This window comes from Oncorhynchus keta, chromosome 28, assembly GCF_023373465.1.
Source record: "Oncorhynchus keta strain PuntledgeMale-10-30-2019 chromosome 28, Oket_V2, whole genome shotgun sequence".
Lineage (NCBI taxonomy): Eukaryota > Metazoa > Chordata > Actinopteri > Salmoniformes > Salmonidae > Oncorhynchus > Oncorhynchus keta.
Window position 1 is genome coordinate 22257015 of NC_068448.1, and position 19957 is coordinate 22276971.

A 19957-nucleotide genomic window follows, 5' to 3' on the forward strand; every position below is an offset into this window, starting at 1 on the left:
TACTTTTTTCTTTACATAGTTGAATGTGCTGACAACAAAATCACGCAAAAATTATCAATGGAAATCAAATCTATCAACCCATGGAGGTCTGGATTTGGAGTCACACTCAAAATTAAAGTGGAAAACCACACTACAGGCTGATCCAACTTTGATGTAATGTCCTTAAAACAAGTCAAAATGAGGCTCAGTAGTGTGTGTGGCCTCCACGTGCCTGTATGACCTCCCTACAATGCCTGGGCATGCTCCTGATGAGGTGGCCTCCTGGATAGTCTCCTGAGGGATCTCCTCCCAGACCTGGACTAAAGCATCCGCCAACTCCTGGACAGTCTGTGGTGCAACGTGGCGTTGGTGGATGGTGCGAGACATGATGTCCCAGATGTGCTCAATTGGATTCAGGTCTGGGGAACGGGCGGGCCAGTCCATAGCATCAATGCCTTCCTCTTGCAGGAACTGCTGACACACTCCAGCCACATGAGGTCTAGCATTGTCTTGCATTAGGAGGAACCCAGGGCCAACCGCACCAGCATATTGTCTCACAAGGGGTCTGAGGATCTCATGCTCCAGTTTCAACTGACCTGAGCCCTAGGACCATGCCCCAGGACTACCTGACATGATGACTCCTTGCTGTCCCCAGTCCACCTGGCCGTGCTGCTGCTCCAGTTTCAACTGTTCTGCCTTATTATTATTTGACCATGCTGGTCATTTATGAACATTTCAACATATTGGCCATGTTCTGTTATAATCTCCACCCGGCACAGCCAGAAGAGGACTGGCCACCCCACATAGCCTGGTTCCTCTCTTGGTTTCTTCCTAGGTTTTGTCCTTTCTAGGGAGTTTTTCCTAGCCACCGTGCTTCTACACCTGCATTGCTTGCTGTTTGGGGTTTTAGGCTGGGTTTCTGTACAGCACTTTGAGATATCAGCTGATGTACGAAGGGCTATATAAATAAATGTGATTTGATTTGATTTGATCTCGGTACCTAATGGCAGTCAGGCTACCTCTGGCGAGCACATGGAGGGCTGTGCGGCCCCCCAAAGAAATGCCACCCCACCCCCACATGTGGACGTCGGGCCCTCATACTACCCTCATGGACTCTGTTTCTGACCGTTTGAGCAGACACATGCACATTTGTGGCCTGCTGGGGTTCATTTTGCAGGGCTCTGGCAGTGCTTATCCTGCTCCTCCTTGCACAAAGGCAGAGGTTGCGGTCCTGCAGCTGGGTTGTTGCCCTCCTACGGCCTCCTCCACGTCTCCTGATGTACTGGCCTGTCTCCTGGTAGCGCCTCCATGCTCTGGACACTACGCTGACAGACACAGCAAACCTTCTTGCCACAACTCGCATTGATGTTCCATCCTGGATGAGCTGCACTACCTGAACCACTTGTGTGGGTTGTAGACTCCGTCTCATGCTACCACTAGAGTGAAAGCACCGCCAGCATTCAAAAATGACCAAAACATCAGCCAGGAAGCATAGGAACTGAGAAGTGGTTTGTGGTCACCACCTGCAGAACCACTCCTTTATTGGGGGTGTCTTGCTAATTGCCTATAATTTCCACCTGTTGTCTATTCCATTTGCACAACAGCATGTGAAATTTATTGTCAATCAGTGTTGCTTCCTAAGTGGACAGTTTGATTTCACAGAAGTGAAATTTAATCCAAGTAAAAATCCCTGTCTTAGGTTCCCTGTCTTAGGTCAGTTAGGATCACCACTTTTACCATTTTAAGAATGTGAAATGTCAGAATAATAGCAGAGAGAACGATTTATTTCAGCTTTAATTTCTTTCATCACTTTCCTAGTGGATCAGAAATTTACATACACTCAATTAGTATTTGATAGCATTGTCTTTAAATTGTTTAACTTGGGTCAAACGTTTCGGGTAGCCTTCCACAAGCTTCCCACAATAAGTTGGGTGAATTTTGGCCCATTCCTCCTGACAGAGCTGGTGTAACTGAGTCAGGTTTGTAAGTCCTCCTTGCTCGCACACGCTTTTTCAGTTCTGCCCACAAATGTTCTACATGATTGAGGTCAGGGCTTTGTGATGGCCACTCCAATAGCTTGACTTTGTTGTCCTTAAGCCATTTTTCCACAACTTTGGAAGTATGATGCTGCCACACCCATGCTTCACGGTTGGGATGGTGTTCTTCGGCTTGAAAGCCTCCCCCTTTTTCCTCCAAACATAATAATGGTTATTGTGGCCAAACAGTTCCATTTTTGATTCATCAGACCATAGAACATTTCTCCAAAAAGTACAATCTTTGTCCCCATGTGCAGTTGCAAACTGTCGTCTGGCTTTTTTTGGAGCAGTGGCTTCTTCCTTGCTGAGCGGCCTTTCAGGTTATGTCTATATACAACTCGTTTTACTGTGGATATAGATGCTTTTGTACCTGTTTCCTCCAGCATCTTCACAAGATCCTTTGCTGTTGTTTTGGGATTGATTGCACCAAAGTACATTCATCTCTAGGAGACAGACCGCGTCTCCTTCCTGAGCGGTATGAAGGCTGCGTGGTCCCATGGTGTTTATACTTGCATACTATTGTTTGTACAGGTGAACGTGGTACCTTCAGGCATTTGGAAATTGCTCCTAAGGATGAACCAGACTTGGAGGTCTACAATTCTTTTTTCTGAGGTTTTGGCTGATTTCTTTTGATTTTCCCATGATGTCAAGCAAAGAGACACTGAGTTTGAAGGTAGGCCTTGAAATGCATCCACAGGTACACCTCCAATTGACTCAAATTATGTCCATTAGACTATCAGAAGCTTCTAAAGCCATGGCAGCATTTTCTGGAATTTTCCAAGCTGTTTAAAGGCACAGTCAACTTAATGTACCCACTGGAATTGTGATTGAACAATTTTTGGAAAAATGAATTGTGTTATGCACAAAGTAGATGTCCTAACTGTCCTGATCGTCTAATGAATTAACAGACCAAGGCGCAGCGTACGTAGAGTTCCACATGTTTAAGCAAGTGAAACTCACAAAAACAACAAAGAAGAATAAACGATACATGACGCAAATGCAGTGCTCCCAGGCAACTACACACATGATCCCACAAAAAACGGTGGGGAAATGGCTCCCCAATCAGAGACAACGATAAACAGCTGCCTCTGATTGGGAACCATACCAGGCCAACATAGAAATAATTAACCTAGATAGGAACACCCCCCTAGTCACACCCCGACCTAACCAAAATAAAGAATAACAAGGCTCTCTATGGTCAGGGCGTGAAGGTACTCTCCCCCCCTCCCACAAAGGTGCGGACTACGGCCACAAAACCTGAAACCAACTGGGGAGGGTAGGGGTGGTGACTAGTGTTGGTGGCGGCTTCGGTGCAGGTCTTTGCCCCCACCCAGACCACAGGTCTGGCCTTTGAGCGGGGTAGAATGCCGTGCCCAGACTGGGCATCGGCGCAGAGGAGGGCCCCGGCCATGGAGCTGGGTTGTACGCCGCACTCGGACTGGGTACCGGTGTGGAAGAAGGCTCCGGCCATGGAGCTGAGTTGACCGCCGTGCCTGGACTGGGCACCGGTACAGAGGAAGGCTCCTGCCATGGAGCGGGACCGGACGCCATGCCTGGACTGGGCACTGGCGCATACGAAGGCTCCTCCCATGGAGTGGGACTGGACGCCGTGCCTGGACTGGACATCGGCGCAGAGGAAGGCTCCTCCCATGGAGTGGGACTGGACGCCGTGCCTGGACTGGACACCGGCACAGAGGAAGGCTCCTGCCATGGAGCGGGACTGGACGCCGTACTCGGACTGGGCATCGGCGCAGAGGAAGGCTCCTGCCATGGAGCGGGACTGGCCTCGAACCGTCGCCTGAAGCTCCGAACAGGGGACTGTCGCCTGAAGCTCTGGACCGGGGAGGCGCACTGGAGGCCTGATGCGTGGGGCCGGCACAGGTGGGACTGGGACTGGTGACACGCACTTCAGGGCGAGTGCGGGGAGCAGGCACAGGACGTACCGGACTGGGGACACACCCTTCAGGGAGAGTGCGAGGAGGAGGCACAGGACGTACTGGACTGTGGAGGCGCACTGGAGACCTGGTGCGTAGAGCTAGCACAGATGGTGTCGGGACAATGACACACTTCGCATGGCGAGTGCGGGAAGCTAGCGCAGGACGTACTGGGCTGTGGAGGCGCACTGAAGACCTGGTGCGTAGGGCCGGCACAAATTGTCCCGGAATGGTGACACACACTTCAGGGCAAGTACGTGGAGGAAAAACAGGACGTACCGGACTGGGGAGGCGCACTGGAGGCCAGATGCGTGAAACCGGTGCAGATGACACCGGATTGGTGTCACGCTCCTTAGCACACTCACGCTGCAGCACTCTCATCGCCACCACCTCTCTCCGGAATCTTTCATCGAGTTCCTCCATCGACTCCCTGACGGTCTCTGGCTCATTCCTTGGCTCCGCCAACCACCCGTGTGCCGCCCCCCACCCCCCCAAAAAATTCTGGGCTGTCTTTTGGGCTTACTCTGTGGCTGCGAACCCCGGCGTCGTCGCTATCCTCCCTTCTCTCCCTGCGTCTGCTTCCACGGGAAGCTTTTGTCTCCAGCCATAATTTCCTCCCAAGTCCAGGATGTCTTCTCTTCCTTTAACTCCTCCAAAGTGCAGGATACCTTCTCTTCCCGGGCACGCTGCTTGGTCCTGTTGTGGTGGGATCTTCTGTCACAATCGTCTAATGAATTAACGGACCAAGGCGCAGCGTACGTAGAGTTCCACATGTTTAAGCAAATGAAACTCACAAAAACAACAGAGAAGAATAAACGATACATGACGCAAATGCAGTGCTCCCAGGCAACTACACACAAACAAGATCCCACAAAAACCAGTGGGGAAATGGCTCCCCAATCAGAGATAACGATAAACAGCTGCCTCTGATTGGGAACTATACCAGGCCAACATAGAAATAATTAAACTAGATAGGAATACCCCCCCTAGTCACACCCCGACCTAACCAAAATAGAGAATAACAAGGCTCTCTATGGTCAGGGCGTGATACTAACTAACTGACTTTAAAAAAAAACTATAGTTTGTTAACAAGGAATTTGTGGAGTCGTTGAAAAACGAGTGTTAATGACTCTAAGTGTATGTAAACCTCCGACTTCAACTGAATATACATACTTCAACTGTATATATACTGTACAGATCACTGCACCTGTACATAGCCCATCTGTAAACAGCCCATCTATCTACCTACCTCATCCCCATACTGGTATTTATTTATTTATCTTGCTCCTTTGCACCCCAGTATCTCTACTTGCACATTCATCTTCTGCACATCTACCATTCCAGTGTTTAATTGCTATATTGTAATTACTTCGCCACCATGGCCTATTTATTGCCTTAACTCCCTTATCTTACCTCATTTGCACTCACTGTATATAGACTTTTTATTTTCTTTTGTTCTGCTGTATTATTGACTGTATGTTTTATTTATTCCATGTGTAACTCTGTGTTGTTGTATGTGTCGAGTTGCTATGCTTTATCTTGGTAGTTCGCAGTTGCAAATGAGAACTTGTTCTCAACTAGTCTACCTGGTTAAATAAAGGTTAAATAAATGTTTTTAAATAAAAAAACTGTAAAAAAAACATATGTATTAAATTATGTGAGCTAAACATAACAAAAACACACATATTTTATATATATATATATATATATATATATATATATGTGCTTTTTTATATTACGCTCACATAATTTAATTTCAATGTATGCATTAAGGTTAATATGGCTAATTAAGTGACTGTCAGTGACTGGCATAACAAGAGAAAACCTGCTGAGGCACAACCACATTTTTTAAATGCATCTTGTGTATTCTACTATTCTAACTCTCAACAGTAATTATTTTTAATTTGTTCACTCTGATATGTCACGACCCACATTAACATGGTGCTTGTCTACGGAGCAGCAAGGGGAACTGCCCCTCCCTTCCTTACTTTAAGGCTATGCTCAAATCAGCAAGGGAAACTGCCCCTCCCTTCCTTACTTTAAGGCTATGCTCAAATCAGCAAGGGGAACTGCCCCTCCCTTCCTTACTTTAAGGCTATGCTCAAATCAGCAAGGGAAACTGCCCCTCCCTTCCTTACTTTAAGGCTATGCTCAAATCAGCAAGGGAAACTGCCCCTCCCTTCCTTACTTTAAGGCTATGCTCAAATCAGCAAGGGGAACTGCCCCTCCCTTCCTTACTTTAAGGCTATGCTCAAATCAGCAAGGGAAACTGCCCCTCCCTTCCTTACTTTAAGGCTATGCTCAAATCAGCAAGGGGAACTGCCCCTCCCTTCCTTACTTTAAGGCTATGCTCAAATCAGCAAGGGAAACTGCCCCTCCCTTCCTTACTTTAAGGCTATGCTCAAATCAGCAAGGAAACTGCCCCTCCCTTCCTTACTTTAAGGCTATGCTCAAATCAGCAAGGGGAACTGCCCCTCCCTTCCTTACTTTAAGGCTATGCTCAAATCAGCAAGGGAAACTGCCCCTCCCTTCCTTACTTTAAGGCTATGCTCAAATCAGCAAGGGAAACTGCCCCTCCCTTCCTTACTTTAAGGCTATGCTCAAATCAGCAAGGGGAACTGCCCCTCCCTTCCTTACTTTAAGGCTATGCTCAAATCAGCAAGGGAAACTGCCCCTCCCTTCCTTACTTTAAGGCTATGCTCAAATCAGCAAGGGGAACTGCCCCTCCCTTCCTTACTTTAAGGCTATGCTCAAATCAGCAAGGGAAACTGCCCCTCCCTTCCTTACTTTAAGGCTATGCTCAAATCAGCAAGGGAAACTGCCCCTCCCTTCCTTACTTTAAGGCTATGCTCAAATCAGCAAGGGGAACTGCCCCTCCCTTCCTTACTTTAAGGCTATGCTCAAATCAGCAAGGGAAACTGCCCCTCCCTTCCCTACTTTCAGGCTATGCTCAAATCAGCAAGGGAAACTGCCCCTCCCTTCCCTACTTTCAGGCTATGCTCAAATCAGCAAGGGAAACTGCCCCTCTCTTCCCTACTTTCAGGCTATGCTCAAATCAGCAAGGGAAACTACCCCTCCCTTCCCTACTTTCAGGCTATGCTCAAATCAGCAAGGGAAACTGCCCCTCCCTTCCTTACTTTAAGGCTATGCTCAAATCAGCAAGGGAAACTGCCCCTCCCTTCCCTACTTTCAGGCTATGCTCAAATCAGCAAGGGAAACTGCCCCTCCCTTCCCTACTTTCAGGCTATGCTCAAATCAGCAAGGGAAACTGCCCCTCCCTTCCCTACTTCCAGGCTATGCTCAAATCAGCAAGGGAAACTGCCCCTCCCTTCCCTACATTCAGGATATGCTTCTTTATTGAGTAAAATGTGCTTATTATGACTGTGATATGCAGTTGTCTCACCTTAAGATGAATGCAGTAACTGTAAATCTCTCTGGAGCTAAATGACTAAAATGTAAATGTAGCATACTTTAGAAAGGATGCATTAAGGTGTCTAACAGAATAAATGTGACAAAAACAAATGAGGACATTACATGTATTTCTATAGCTTCCAAAATATATTTTAGTGAAGGAGTGCCAAGATGGAGGCACAGTGGCTTCAACACAGCACCCCTATCAGTCATCTAGTGTATAAATCATGGGTTCAGACAGACAAAACTGTCTGTTATTCTCTTGCATTGCTGTAAACACTGTCAGTGTAATGTTGCATTGTAGTGTCAGTGTAATGTAGCATTGTAATGTCAGTGTAATGTGGCATTGTAATGTCAGTGTAATGTGGCATTGTAGTGTCAGTGTAATGTATCATTGTAATGTCAGTGTAATGTGGCATTGTAGTGTCAGTGTAATGTAGCATTGTAATGTCAGTGTAATGTGGCATTGTAATGTCAGTGTAATGTGGCATTGTAGTGTCAGTGTAATGTAGCATTGTAATGTCAGTGTAATGTGGCATTGTAATGTCAGTGTAATGTGGCATTGTAATGTCAGTGTAATGTGGCATTGTAGTGTCAGTGTAATATAGCATTGTAATGTCAGTGTAATGTGGCATTGTAATGTCAGTGTAATGTGGCACTGTAGTGTCAGTGTAATGTAGCATTGTAATGTCAGTGTAATGTGGCATTGTAATGTCAGTGTAATGTAGCATTGTAATGTAGCATTGTAATGTCAGTGTAATGTTGCATTGTAGTGTCAGTGTAATGTTGCATTGTAGTGTCAGTGTAATGTGGCATTGTAATGTAGCATTGTAATGTCAGTGTAATGTTGCATTGTAGTGTAGCATTGTAATGTCAGTGTAATGTGGCATTGTAATGTCAGTGTAATGTGGCATTGTAATGTCAGTGTAATGTGGCATTGTAATGCCAGTGTAATGTGGCATTGTAATGTCAGTGTAATGTTGCAATGTAATGTCAGTGTAATGTGGCATTGTAATGTCAGTGTAATGTGGCATTGTAATGTCAGTGTAATGTTACATTGTAATGTCAGTGTAATGTGGCATTGTAATGTCAGTGTAATGTGGCATTGTAATGTCAGTGTAATGTGGCATTGTAATGTCAGTGTAATGTGGCATTGTAATGTCAGTGTAATGTTGCATTGTAATGTCAGTGTAATGTGGCATTGTAATGTCAGTGTAATGTGGCATTGTAATGTCAGTGTAATGTTGCAATGTAATGTCAGTGTAATGTTGCAATGTAATGTCAGTGTAATGTGGCATTGTAATGTCAGTGTAATGTTGCAATGTAATGTCAGTGTAATGTTGCATTATAATGTCAGTGTAATGTGGCATTGTAGTGTCAGTGTAATGTTGAAATGTACATGAATAGCAGATCATTTCTCATTTAACTGAGTCTAATTTGGATGTGTATTTATGCATTTTTGTGAAAAGCCCTGGGACCGGTTTCCAAAAAGCATCTTAAAGCTAAGTTCATCCTTAAGGCTAAGTTCATCCTTAAGATGCTTTTGGGAAACCGGTCCCAGAACAAAGCACAAAACCTCAAGAGACATGCAGTGTTTTAGAAAACCGTGAAATTGTTCTCTTTTATTTGGCATCATGGAGTTTTTAGAAATTCTGTATTTACAATATTGTCATGTGGTGAGTTCTTTTAATTTAAGAATTTTATTTAAACGGAAATTTCAGCCTTTGGATGAAAGGAAAACATGCTTTACTATCAAACTGTCGGTATATTCTGTTTGGAATGCTGATGGTCTAGCTACATGCCTATGTGATCATCTTGACACACCCTTTGCCATCTGGCCTTCACAGGTTGCATGAGAGCACTGGTGGTAACCATGAATCTGCCAATAGAACAGTGGTGTATGTGTCTCAGTTCTGTCGGTGTATCCTCCCTTTATCCAGGCAGAGGCTCTCTTGTGTGCTCTTTGGAGGCATTGGGTACAGACTGATTGGGCCACAGTGCATACAAACAGGTTCCATGCTACATCACCCAGACGGGACAGAGAACAGAAGTCTCAGTGATAAACCACCACTGTTTTACTCCCCACCCCTGCTTGTTTGGGTCTCAGACAGTGGCTCACACAGTCTGCCAGAGAACTTTGCTGTCTATAAAATCTAAACACCTTTTGTGTGGTTAGAGCTCCCTCCCTTGGGCATACCTTTATGTATCGCTTATTACACAATTGTTGGAACGCTTGATCAGTGAAGTGATTTGATTTTACACTATATCAATACACACTGACCCGGCATGTGGTCTCTGTCATCAAGGCTGACCTCTGAAAAGGGGTCAATGAATTTACCGCCAGTCTCCCTTGCATGCTTCAGACTACACACACACACACACAGACACACACACACACAGACACACACACACATAGGCAGCCAAGCATACACACAAGCACGCAGACACACACACACCCGGGGGATCAGCGAAGTCACTCAAGCCTACCTATTCATCCCTGCTCTGTCAAGCGCTCAAATCAATTAATCCTGTCATCTTTTGAGGGCAAACAGCAGAAAAATAGCCCTCTTTATCCTTCCTTCCTTCTTTCCTTTCCTCCCTTTTTCTTTTTCCCATTCTGTCTTTTCCTTTCCTTTGCCTGACTCATTAGTCTTGCATTCATGTTCTCTTTCTTGGCTTTGCCTCAGGCACCAGATGCAACTCTGATAACTGGCCCAGACTCACATGTCCTGACTCTTTGACATACGACCATAACAATAGAATAACAATCCATACAGTATACATCCCTATGCTTGTTGTGACACGTCTGATACATGAGAACATATAGATATTGAAGCTGATTCCTGGGCATTATCTTTTTATGTGGGGTGTTTATTCAGTCTCACAGACATTACCACAAACTCATGAAGCAAAAACTATATTCACATGGTACATGGGAGCACACCTAGATCTTGCAGTTGCCAAATGTTGCTGTTTGCTGAGGCTGTAACCGTGGCAACCCTTCAGTGCACCCCCTGGACAAAAACTATTTTGGTGCTGAGCTAAAATGCCTACATTTAATGAATGATGCATCTTTGTCAGATAAAAAGATAATCATGAATATTCCTGCATTATTGTTTTTTTTACAATAATAATCAGACTCTTTAGATTGATGTTATTGTTCTTTTTCTTTTTCTCTTTGTGTTTTTGTTCTAATAGTCCATCATTAGGGTGGTTGTAGTTACATTGTTCATGGTCATTTTACTGTGTGCACCTCTGTAATTGCTTGTGGGTGTTATTACTTTGAACTGTTAATCAATAGTTTGATCATTTTAATTAATACATGCATATGGCTTGTTCATATGGATGGGGTGTTGAAACCATTGAGCATACAAATCTGTCAGCTGGTTTGCTGAATGACTGACATTAGACCGATATGACGTCAGCATATTGATGCCCGTCTCTGTTGCTACAGGTGATACCACCAGAGCATTGTGACTGAGTTGTGGCTGAGCACGACTCGAGATACAGTGCCTTCGGAAAGTATTCAGACCCCTGGACTTTTTCCACATGTTGTTAGGTTACAGCCTTATTCATGTTTTCCTCATTAATCTACACACAATACCCCATAATGACGAAGCAAAAACAGGTTTTTAGAAATGTTTGCTAATAAAAAAACAGATTTTACATTTGCATAAGTATTCAGACCCTTCACTCAGTACTTTGTTGAAGCACCTTTGGCAGCGATTACAGCCTTGAGTCTTCTTGGGTACGACGCTACAAGCTTAGCACACCTGTATTTGGGGAGTTCCTCCCATTCTTCTCTGAAGATCCTCTCAAGCTCTGTGAGGTTAGATGGATAGCGTTGCTGCACAACTATTTTCAAGTCTCTATAGAGATGTTCGATCGGGTTCAAGTCCGGGCTCTGGCTGGGTCACTCAAGGACATTCAGAGACTTGTCCCGAAGCCACTCCAGCATTGTCTTGGCTGTGTACTTAGGGTCGTTGTCATGTTGGAAAGTGAAACTTCACCACAGTGTGAGGTCCTGAGCTCTCTGGAGCAAGTTTTCATCAAGGATCTCTCTGTACTTTGTGTGACAGTATAACTTTAAACCGTCCCCTCACCCATACCCGGGCGCGAACCAGGGACCCTTTGCACACACTAACAACAGTCACCCACGAAGCATCGTTATCCATCGCTCCACAAAAGCCGCGGCCCTTGCAGAGCAAGGGGAACCACTACTTCAACGTCTCAGAGCAAGTGACGTCACCGATTGAAACGCTATTTAGCGTGTACCACCGCTGACTAGCCAACTGTTTCACATCCGTTACACTAGCTCTATTCATCTTTCCCTCGATCCTGACTAGTCTCCCAGTCCCTGCCGCTGAGAAACATCCCTACAGCATGATGCTGCCACCACCATGCTTCAACGTAGCGATGGTGCCAGGTTTTCTCCAGACATGACACTTGCCAATAAGGCCAAAGAGTGACTTTTACTGAAGAGTGGCTTCCGTCTGGAAACTCTAACATAAAGGCCTGATTGGTGGAGTTCTGCAGAGCTGGTTGTCCTTTTGGAAGGTTCTCCCCTCTCCACAGAGGAACTTGAGCTCTGGCAGAGTGACCATCATCGGGTCCTTGGTCACCTCGCTGACCAAGGCCCTTCTCCCCTGATTGCTCAGTTTGGCTGGGCAGCCAGCTCTAGGAAGAGTCTTGGTGGTTCCCAACTTCTTCCATTTAAGAATGATGGAGGCCACTGTGTTCTTGGGGACCTTCAATGCTGCAGACATTTTTTGGTTCCCTTCCCCAGTTCTGTGCCTCGACGCAATCCTGTCTCTGAGCTCTACGGACAATTTCATCGACCTTATGAGCTCTACGGACAATTTCATCGACCTTATGCACGGTCAACTGTGGGACCTTATATAGACAGGTGTGTGCCTTTCCAAATCATGCCCAATCAATTAAATTTACCACAGGTGGACTCCAATCAAGTTGAAGATACATCTCAAGGATGTTCAATGGAAATAGGATGGACCTGAGCTCAACTTCGAGTCTCACAGTAAAGAGTCTGAATACTTATGTAAATAAGGTATTTCTGTTTTTAATTTTAATACATTTGCTAAAGATTCTAAAAACATGTTTACGCTTTGTCATTATGTATTGTGTGTAGATTTCTGAGGAACTGTTTTTAAAAAAAATCAATTTTAGAATATGGCTGTAAAGTAACAAAATGTGGAAAAGTCAATGGGTCTGAATACAACAACACATACTGTCATTAGATTACAGACAGACAGACACTGTATCAGAAAGGTGTCAATATGAATAAGCTGTGACAGTATCAAGAGAGCAAGAGAGGAGGAGAGGGGAGAATGTTAAAAGGCTTGGTACTACAGTAGGCTAGGAGAGAGAGAGAGAGAGAGAGAGAGCGAGAGAGAGAGCGAGAGAGAGAGAGCGAGAGAGAGAGAGAGAGAGAGAGAGAGAGAGAGAGAGAGAATGTTAAAAGGCTTGGTACTACAGTAGGCTAGGAAAGAGAGAGAGAGAGAGAGAGAGAGAGAGAGAGAGAGAGAGAGAGAGAGAGAGAGAGAGAGAGAGAGAGAGAGAAATGTTAAAAGGCTTGGTACTACAGTAGGCTAGGGAGAGAGTGAGAGAGAGAGAGAGAGAGAGAGAGAGAGAGAGAGAGAGAGAGAGAGAGAGAGAGAAAGAAAGAGAGAGAAACTCACCTGGAACATGACCCTGTACTGTTCCTCAGGCTTCTGAATCATACACATGTTACACCCCATGGTGTCCTGGACTCAGGCCAGGCGGGGCCAAACTAGTCCAGGAGAACAGTACCTTAAAACACCTCTCTCTCCCTTCGGTGTGGCAGTCAGAGAGCTCCCCACAGACCTACAGGTCCTGAGTGTCAACCCCTATTATTTCAGGGCACTGTGGATTATGGATATCAGAGTTTCTCTGTCCCCAAAAACAGGCTGTGTCCCTGTGTCCTGTTCCTATCCTCGTTCCAGATGTCAAGTTTTACAATCCAAACCTAATCCCTACATTTAAAAAAGGGTTTTGGGTGTCCTCCCATCTGTTTCTGTCCCCATTGCAGAGTGCACATATCTTTGTTTGTCTTCATAAGCGTGGAGTGGTTATGTTCAGGTTAGGTTTTGCGTGACTTCATCATGATTTTTGGACTGGTGAGTCAGAGGGAGGGAGGGGGGTGGGACTCAGAGATGAGTAAGTTGACAAGGGAGCTGAGGATGGGTTGAAAGGACTGACAGTTGATCGGTGTTATTGGGTTGTATTGTATTTAAGACAGTCCATCATAACTATTTAATAATGATTCAATCACCTGTCAATAATAATCATGCATGTGACCTAGACCTAAAGTGTATGCAGCCTAATTCTGCATGATTTCTGTTGAACAGTCACCTTTTGAGCTGTCTCTCTCAACTAGCTGAGACTTTTTCCATAATGGAACTCAACGTGAACTCGCCCACTCCTTTCCCTGGTCTCACGCTCAGCTCAGCTAATCCTCAGCACTCTTTTAAAGAAACTCTTTCAAAGTTTCAGATGCAATCAGGCACAGATATCAACTAACTACTTGCCCTCTTTTTCCCCCAACACTCCCTCTCGATTTTCCCACCTTCTTCGCCTTTCCAGGTTTAGAACGATTGTTCAAGTCTGGCTTGTGTGATAAGTTATCCCTCTGACGGCCTTTTTCTCAGGTTTCACTTTTCTTTTGCTCTGGTACTTTCACCTTTTCAGGATCAATGGACTCCTCAGTACTTTTTCATTGGTGCTTGGGGTCATTGACATCTTCTGGTTTACCTCCATTGAAATAGACCAAGAGGAGAGAGAGATAATCTGCCCACTGAACAATCTATCCTACTGCCTAAATCTCAAGCCCTGGCTGTTGAGCTAAGATTAGCAGTATGTATTGGCTACACGAAACCCAATAACACGCACACCTGCACACGAATCCCAGTGAGGCAACAACAGACGAGGAAACTGCTGTCTCAAATGCACCTCTCTGCTTGATGTTGTGTATCTGTCAGAATAACAGATGCTAAGAACCACTTTTAGGATACAACTGTTTCACTGACACTGGTCTACATACAAAATGTATATCATGTAAATTATCACTGTGGAGTGTTTGAGGAAACTAGACGGTTGTCTGCAGAAGGTGTGTGAGACAATCTGGTAGATTCAGCTTCAGGTGTTCTTTCAGGTTTCTATCCAGCTCTTTTGACAGTTATGGCTCATTGATAAGCTAAACCAGGGCATTTCCAATCAACTGAAACACTGGAGGCTATTGATCTGGGGTGTCACTGAATGGAAAATTATAATTAAATTATAGGCCTGTTAGAGAACAGGAACCCTCCTACTCAGTCATGTGCAATAATCTATATCAAAACCTCTAAGGGATCAATTACATGTTGTGTTTTCAGGACTATTGGTGAAATCAGGACGAGTCAACATTAAGAACACCAATGATAAGCCATGTGTAAAACAATGGGCTTTTCATTAGAAATATAAGGTTTAAGGGTCTTTGTTTTCCTCATTAAAATGTGTTGATTGAATGTATGCCTCTCTCATTGCTATCTATCATTCAATCCGTCCTTCACCTGTTTAAGTGGACTAATTCAGTGTATTGACTTCCATCCTGCACTCCTTCTCTCATTATCCACTAAGATAATGCATGCTGAAGTGGAAACGTACGGCATTATACTGTAACCGTGTAACCATTTACAGCCTGTATCTCTCCTGACTGTCTCGGTCTCATTACCTTTAACAGATTAAACGTTTAAGTCTCATCAGCACTTCCTCCAGAAGGCCCTGCAATCTGGACATCACTCCACATGTTATGCTTTCAAAGGTTCACTTCTGCCCAGCCAAGCTACTGTCAAAAACAAGGTGTTAGCTTCTGTAATCCTTCCTCAAAGCCTCACTGACTGCACCTACCTGTACTATCTCCAGACACTCAGTGTTATCCTTGACACTGGCACATACTCACAGTATATAACCAACTGCAATATAAAAGATCAACACAGACACACAGAGACATGCACACACACTTGTAAAAAAAAACTCCCAGTCTGTCAGGCTAGGCAGTAAGCACCAGAGCCAATGCCAGTCTAGCTGTAGAACTGTGTCAGACAGTCACAGCAGGTGCTGAAAGCCAAACAGGCGTGTCAAATGTCCCAACGGTTCCTACGCTCTCTCCATGTTCAGTTCCACATTGAGCCTTTCATCGCATGAGGATGTACGCAAATTCTAATTCTGACCTGGCCACTATTGTAAAACCTCTAGTTTGAGACCCACAGTCTGTCATGTGAATGATCTGAGTCTAACAGGTATGGACTCTACAGATCCACGAAGGAAAGAAGGAGAGGAGATGTAAAATGTAGTGATGAGAAATGACAGAAAATTAGAGCATTTTCTCTTGCAGGACTTCTGCCACTCTATGTCCTCACAAACAAAAACAAAGCTTAAACTAGAGCCCAGAAAAAGAAAGTTCATCCATCTTCTACTGCAGGAAGAAAATAACATCAAATCAAGAATGTGAGGTACCAGATCTGCAGTAATAATCCACCTTTTGTCTGTTGGTCATTCTTTAAAAAATCCGCAATTAGAAACAAAAGCGTTGGGAGGGACAAAAGCGTCCATCCAGGTGGTTTATAGAGCCAGAGTGTAAAGCACACTGCCTCCCTCAGGTTGGACATAAATCCCAATCACCACACTCAGAAGATGATAGAAATCACTGACGGCTGATTGGGGGATTGTCTTGGCTTCTCCCCTCAGGCACGACAGTAAATGCACTCCCCCACTGCAGAGGGGAACACAAAGGCGTTCCTGCCCAGCGGTAAGGAGCCTGCTGATCCGCGCACAGCACTATCAAGCATGTCTGCTACTGCTGAATAGGATTCTACTGGATGCAACACTGTTCTCTCTCTCTCTCTCTCTCTGGCTTTCCAGAGGTAGGCTCTGGCCCCCTCCCCTAGTCCCCCCATTTGCTACCCCTCCTCCCCCTCTTGCTCTCTCTCTTGCTGCCTTCTCTCTCCCTCTTTCTCTGTCTCTCTCTCTGTGGGAAACACAGGGCATGCTCCAGAAAGCCTGATGATCGGTTTTCACTATGCAGGTAGAACAGAGCTGAAGGAGAGAGAGAGAGAGAGAGAGAGAGAGAGAGAGAGAGAGAGAGAGAGAGAGAGAGAGAGAGAGAGAGAGAGAGAGAGAGAGAGAGAGAGAGAGAGAGAGAGTAAGCTACTACAATCTACATTAAATAATGAACAGTCAAGGAGCACTATCAATAAACATTTGTCAATATTCATATATAATGTGACATACTGTATGTATCCCTACAAGTATCAATTGCTTAATGATAAGGTACCAAGAATAATATGGGATAATGTACTGTACTAGACAAACAGAAATGGCCAAAGGAGGTAGAGAGCCTCTAACCGCCTGTGAATTGGAGGTAGAGAGCCTCTAACCGCCTGTGAATTGAAATGAGTTGAAGCGCTGACACACAGAAGGAAGAAAATGAGAAGGAAAAGAGAGGGAGACAGAACAATTGGATAACAGGTGTATGATGGGATGGATTTAAAGATGGAACACAGCCAAGGAATGTGAAGTACATGACTGTGTGGGAGAGAGTGGGAGATGGAGAAAAAGAGGGGGTGGGGTGGAGACAGGGAGGGCTTTCAGCAGTACTGCATTCAAAATGCAAACAATACAAACCTGTAAATGCTGCAATCATGTGGATAACAAAAAGGTTTAAATGCTGTGTATATGCACCTGTTTTGTTTGCACAATACTTGTGTATTCCCTCAAGTTATATATTTTCATTGACTTACCTTGACCCTCTCTCCCTCTCTGAATATCAAGCTGCATTTTAGTGCTGTTCATTGTCTAATTTCAATTTTAAACACAGCTCTGTCGGCACATTTGCAACAATCACACTGCCAATTGTTTTAGAACCAAGTAGAGCTATGAGACACAGACCAGGGGACGGGGCGGATTAAATCAGTGAATCCCTGTAAACTGAACACTGTAAGAAAGAACAAATATTAAAAATACAATTATAGCCTCCAAACAACTATTTAAAAAATGATATTTTTTACATTATTTCAGTATTTCTCTCCCCCTCTCCCCTGTCGTCCTCTCTCCTGTCTTCCTCTCCCCTGTCGTCCTCTCTCCTGTCTTCCTCTCTCCTGTCTTCCTCTCTCCTGTCTTCCTCTCCCGTCGTCCTCTCTCCTGTCTTCCTCTCTCCTGTCTTCCTCTCTCCTGTCTTCCTCTATCCTGTCTTCCTCTATCCTATCTTCCTCTCTCCTGTCTTCCTCTCTTCTGTCTTCCTCTCTCCTCTCTTCCTCTCTCCTGTCTTCCTCTCTCCTGTCTTCCTCTCTTCTCTCTTCTTCTATCCTGTCGTCCTCTCTCCTGTCTTCCTCTCTCCTGTCTTCCTCTCTCCTGTCTTCCTCTCTCCTGTCTTCCTCTCTCCTGTTTTCCTCTCTTCTGTCTTCCTCTCTCCTGTCTTCCTCCCTCTACCAACATAAATACCCTGTCAATAGTCAGGACACTGTGTTAATCTAACACACATACACACACACACACACACACACACACACACACACACACACACACACACACACACACACACACACACACACACACACACACACACACACACACACACACACACACACACACACACACACACACACACACACACACACACACACACACACACACACACACACACACACACACACACACACACACACACACACACACACACACACACACACATACACACACACACACACACACCTCAATGCACTTACTCTTATAAAAATGCATAAATCAAAGCATGTATTTGTCCATAACACTGAAATACCATCACAAACCTTTGTCCGATACAGACCACACATAATAAATGTATTCATTGACTGGCTATGTATTTGGTAAATGGAGCCATAGACCCTCTCTGTCTGTCTGAGCCAGTTTGAAACAGGATTTCACGCTGTCTGTGTCTGTCTGACTGACCCAACAGGCTTACAGACAGTTCAGTTCAGCGTGTCTGAGTAAGCTGCAGAGCTCCCTACATTTTACTGAACACACACACACTTACACTCAGATCTCAGTCAGACTCGGTTATCCTCATGCGTCACCCTCTCCAAAACGTGAGGCTGCTGAAGATCTCTATCTTGACAAAAGATGTCAAAATACCAGCATAGAAAAACTGTCTAGAATATCAACTGCCTATTCTGCAAGACAGAACAAAAAGAGGGATCTATTTCATCACAGTGCATTCTTGTCTATCCTAAATATTAATGTTTGCCATTTCACTATCCTTGCCCTCTTCATCTATCTAAAGGGCAGGTGTAGATAATGGGGCCTTGTCTGTTCTGCAGCTCTGACTTCTGTCTGTGGTTCATCTCATGACTTCAGTTCTTACTCTGCTCTGGCGATGCTCACACTGTGTTTCTGCTCAGTCTGCATGTCTACAGTTTGTCTGTTGGTACCATGTCCGCATTTTGTCACCATTACCTCTGGGTTCTGTATGTCTGTCAGCACTTTACCAGTCCTCTATGTGTGTCTGCTTTCTATTGCCCTCCAGTGCAGTGCCATTTCAGTGTGGTGCATTGACATTGCTGTGCATTTTGCCTTACACTCTGCAAATATGCACATAATGGAACCAACTATAATGGAACCATTTCTGAATTTGCACATGCAGTACTTGTGTACATATACAGACCAAATATAGTGTGTACATACAGACCAGATGTCTCAGCGTTGAATAGGTAATGTAACACAAATGCTAACATTGGGAAATGCATATACAGTTGAAGTCGGAAGTTTACATACACCTTAGCCAAATAGATTTAAACTCAGTTTTTCACAATTCCTGACATTTAATCCTAGTAAATCACCACTTTATTTTAAGAATGTGAAATGTCAGAATAATAGTAGAGCTTGGGTCAAACGTTTCAGGTAGCCTTCCACACGCTTCCCACAATAAGTTGGGAGAATTTTGGCCCATTCCTCCTGACAGAGCTGGTGTAACTGAGACAGGTTTCTAGGCCTCCTTGCTCGCACACGCTTTTTCAGTTCTGCCCACAAATTTTCTATAGGATTGAAGTCAGGGCTTTGAGATGGCCACTCCAATACCTTGACTTTGTTGTCCTTAAGCCATTTTGCTACAACTTTGGAAGTATGCTTGTGGTCATTGTCCATTTGGAAGACCCATTTGCAACCAAGCTTGAACTTCCTGACTGATGTCTTGAGATGTTGCTTAAATATATCCACATAATTTTCTTCCCTCATGATTTTATCTATTTTGTGAAGTGCACCAGTCCCTTCTGCAGCAAAGCCCCTCCACAACATGATGCTGCCACACCGTGCTTCACGGTTAGGATGGTGTTCCTCGACTTGCAAGCCTCCCCCTTTACCTCCAAACATAACGATGGTCATTATGGCCAAACAGTTCTATTTTTGTTTCATCAGACCAGAGGACATTTCTCCAAAAAGTACAATCTTTGTCCCCATGTGCAGTTGCAAACCGTAGTCTGGCTTTTTTATGGCGGTTTTGGAGCAGTGACTTCTTCCTTGCTGAGCGGCCTTTCAGGTTATGTCGATATA

The 19957-nt window shown here is 44.7% G+C and overlaps 1 protein-coding gene across 1 annotated transcript in view; it reads right to left on the reverse strand.

The window, feature by feature from the left end:
* The window catches only part of LOC118360555 (PDZ domain-containing protein 4-like), a 37609-nt gene extending 21375 nt beyond the window's left edge, over positions 1-16234 (reverse strand). The window contains exon 1 of the mRNA XM_052485112.1: positions 13057-16234. Within this exon, the coding sequence (XP_052341072.1) occupies positions 13057-13116 (60 nt within the window). The 5' untranslated portion in view covers positions 13117-16234. The remainder of the gene's footprint in view (positions 1-13056) is intronic.
* Positions 16235-19957: the final 3723 nt, after the last annotated feature.